The sequence below is a fragment of the Mandrillus leucophaeus genome, unplaced genomic scaffold (genome assembly GCF_000951045.1).
Source record: "Mandrillus leucophaeus isolate KB7577 unplaced genomic scaffold, Mleu.le_1.0 Scaffold624, whole genome shotgun sequence".
Taxonomy (NCBI): domain Eukaryota; kingdom Metazoa; phylum Chordata; class Mammalia; order Primates; family Cercopithecidae; genus Mandrillus; species Mandrillus leucophaeus.
Genome location: NW_012106742.1, coordinates 636,031 through 638,194, shown reverse-complemented (window position 1 = coordinate 638,194; position 2,164 = coordinate 636,031). Strand labels below are relative to the sequence as shown.

At 44.2% G+C, this 2,164-nt stretch overlaps 1 protein-coding gene across 1 annotated transcript in view; it reads right to left on the bottom strand.

The window, feature by feature from the left end:
• The window catches only part of UBAP2L (ubiquitin associated protein 2-like), a 75,669-nt gene that overhangs the window by 45,339 nt on the left and 28,166 nt on the right, over positions 1-2,164 (bottom strand). Inside the window, exons 4-5 of the mRNA XM_012000329.1 lie at positions 744-945; positions 238-333 (exon numbers count right to left, since the gene is read on the bottom strand). Coding sequence (XP_011855719.1) covers positions 238-333; positions 744-945 — 298 coding nt within the window. The remainder of the gene's footprint in view (positions 1-237; positions 334-743; positions 946-2,164) is intronic.

Sequence of the window (2,164 nt, the reverse complement as noted above, 5' to 3'; positions counted from 1 at the left end):
AAAAAAAAAAAAAAAAAAAGGCATATTGGCAGCCACCTGTAGTCTTAGCTACTAGGGAGGCTGAGGCAGGAGGATCATTTGAGCGCAGGAGTCTGAGGCTGCAGTGAGCTATGACTGGGCCACTGCACTCCGGCCTGGGTGAGAGTGAGACTACCTCTAACAATAAAAAGTAAAGCAGACCTCTAATGAATAAAGAGTAACCTGCCCCCAGTATCCATCCCCCTACAAACTGATCACCTCTGCCTCGGCCACGGCCCCTTCTGCCTCTTTCTGTTCCTCTTCCAGAAGGCCCTCCACTCTTGGTGCCATCCAATCCATTTTCCTGACCTCGAACTGAAATAAAAATAAAAATTAAAAAACAAAACAAACAAACAAACAAAAAAACCAAACCACGGATGGCCAGAGCACAGTCAACAAGATATATACAAATATATAAATAGTATGTAATATGGTATTGGGAATTAAAAAAACAATGAAGAGAAAATGAGCTGGAAGGATGGGAACATGTTACTCGGGGAATGGTAATGTGCCTTAACGGAGAGCTGCACGTCAAATTTAACTTTACAAATGACTACAGGGTAATCTCATGCCAGACTGGTGGCTGTTGGTACAAAAGGCTACATGCAAGAGATGTCAAGGTCTCAGAAGAGATGATGGCAAGAAAAGCAAAAGGATAATATAATGGTTCTTGGGTCCTGCCTAGCAGGGCCCTGGCACATCCCTAGAGTCTAGACATTACTGACCCACAGCTGGTTTTGATAAAGCCCCATGCATACACTCTCGTCCACGGCTGGCACCTCTCCCCCGTCTTGGTGGCCCACCACGTCGCCGACTATAGTCTCTGTCCCGGTCTCGATTTTCTTTGCCTTCCTCGTTGGATTCCGTCTGGCCACCATCCTTCTGGCCTGAGACTCCCTTCTTCTTCCCGACCATCTCCCAGGAATGCTATAGAAGGGTAGAGCATTCATATCTAATCAATATGGAGGACACCAGAGATGAAAGCTGGGACAACTGATTGACTTAACCATTCTCCACTCAGCATCCATGTCTAAGACACTTCCATTAGTTTGCTTTTACTTCTGTTTAAATATTTTATACACATCACTACCAAAAGCAAAGTCCTTCATTTTTTATTTTATATTTATTTATTTATTTATTTGAGACAGAGTCTTGCTCTGTTGCCCAGGCTGGAGTGGAGTGGCGTGATCTTGGCTCACTGCAACCTCCGCCTCCCAGGTTCAAGCGATTCTCATGCCTCAGTCTCTCGAGTAGCTAAGATTACAGGCACACAACACTATGCCTGGCTAATTTTTGTATTTTTAGTAGAGACAGTGTTTCACCATGTTCGCCAGGCTGGTCTCTCGAACTCCTGACCGCAGGTGATCCACCACCTCAGCCTCTCAAGTGCTGGGATTACAGATGTGAACCACCGAGCCCAGTCTTTTTTGTAGGGAAGGTACTTATAGGAAACAGATTGCTGGGATCACTTCCAAGAGGATTACAAAGACCTCTATCTAATTCAGTCACTTAAGCATATTAGCCAAAGGACCAAGTTATTGGTCCTTATCTTTCAAGTGTTATTTCCTGGGCTAAAAAAAAAAAAAAAAACACTAATTTCCTTCAGAGTCAGTGACCCACAACTTTTTATAGCATCATTCATACCAAATAAAGCAAAAAAGAAAACAATGTTTCAAAAAGTTACCTATGAATTCAGAATGAATGAGCAGCATTCTACTCTTGGGCACATTCTCTAAACTCACCCATAAATTAAGGAGGAAAACAGCTATAGCTACCTACCTACAGACACACACAAAAACACACACAGCAATTTTATTTAAAAGATCAGGCTGATGGCCGGGCATGGTCATGCCTGTAATCTCAGCACTTTGGGAGGCCGAGGTGGGTGGATCACGAGGTCAGGAGATCGAGATCATCCTGGCTAACATGGCGAAACACCGCCTCCACTAAAAATACAAAAAAAAAATTAGCCGGGAGTGGTGGCAGGCACCTGTAGTCCCAGCTACTCGGGAGGCTGAGGCAGGAGAATGGGGTGAACCCGGGAGGCGGAGCTTGCAGTGAGCTGAGATGCCCCACTGCACTCTAGCCTGGGCAACAGAGACTCCTTCTCTAAATAAATAAATAAATAAATAAATAAATAAATAAA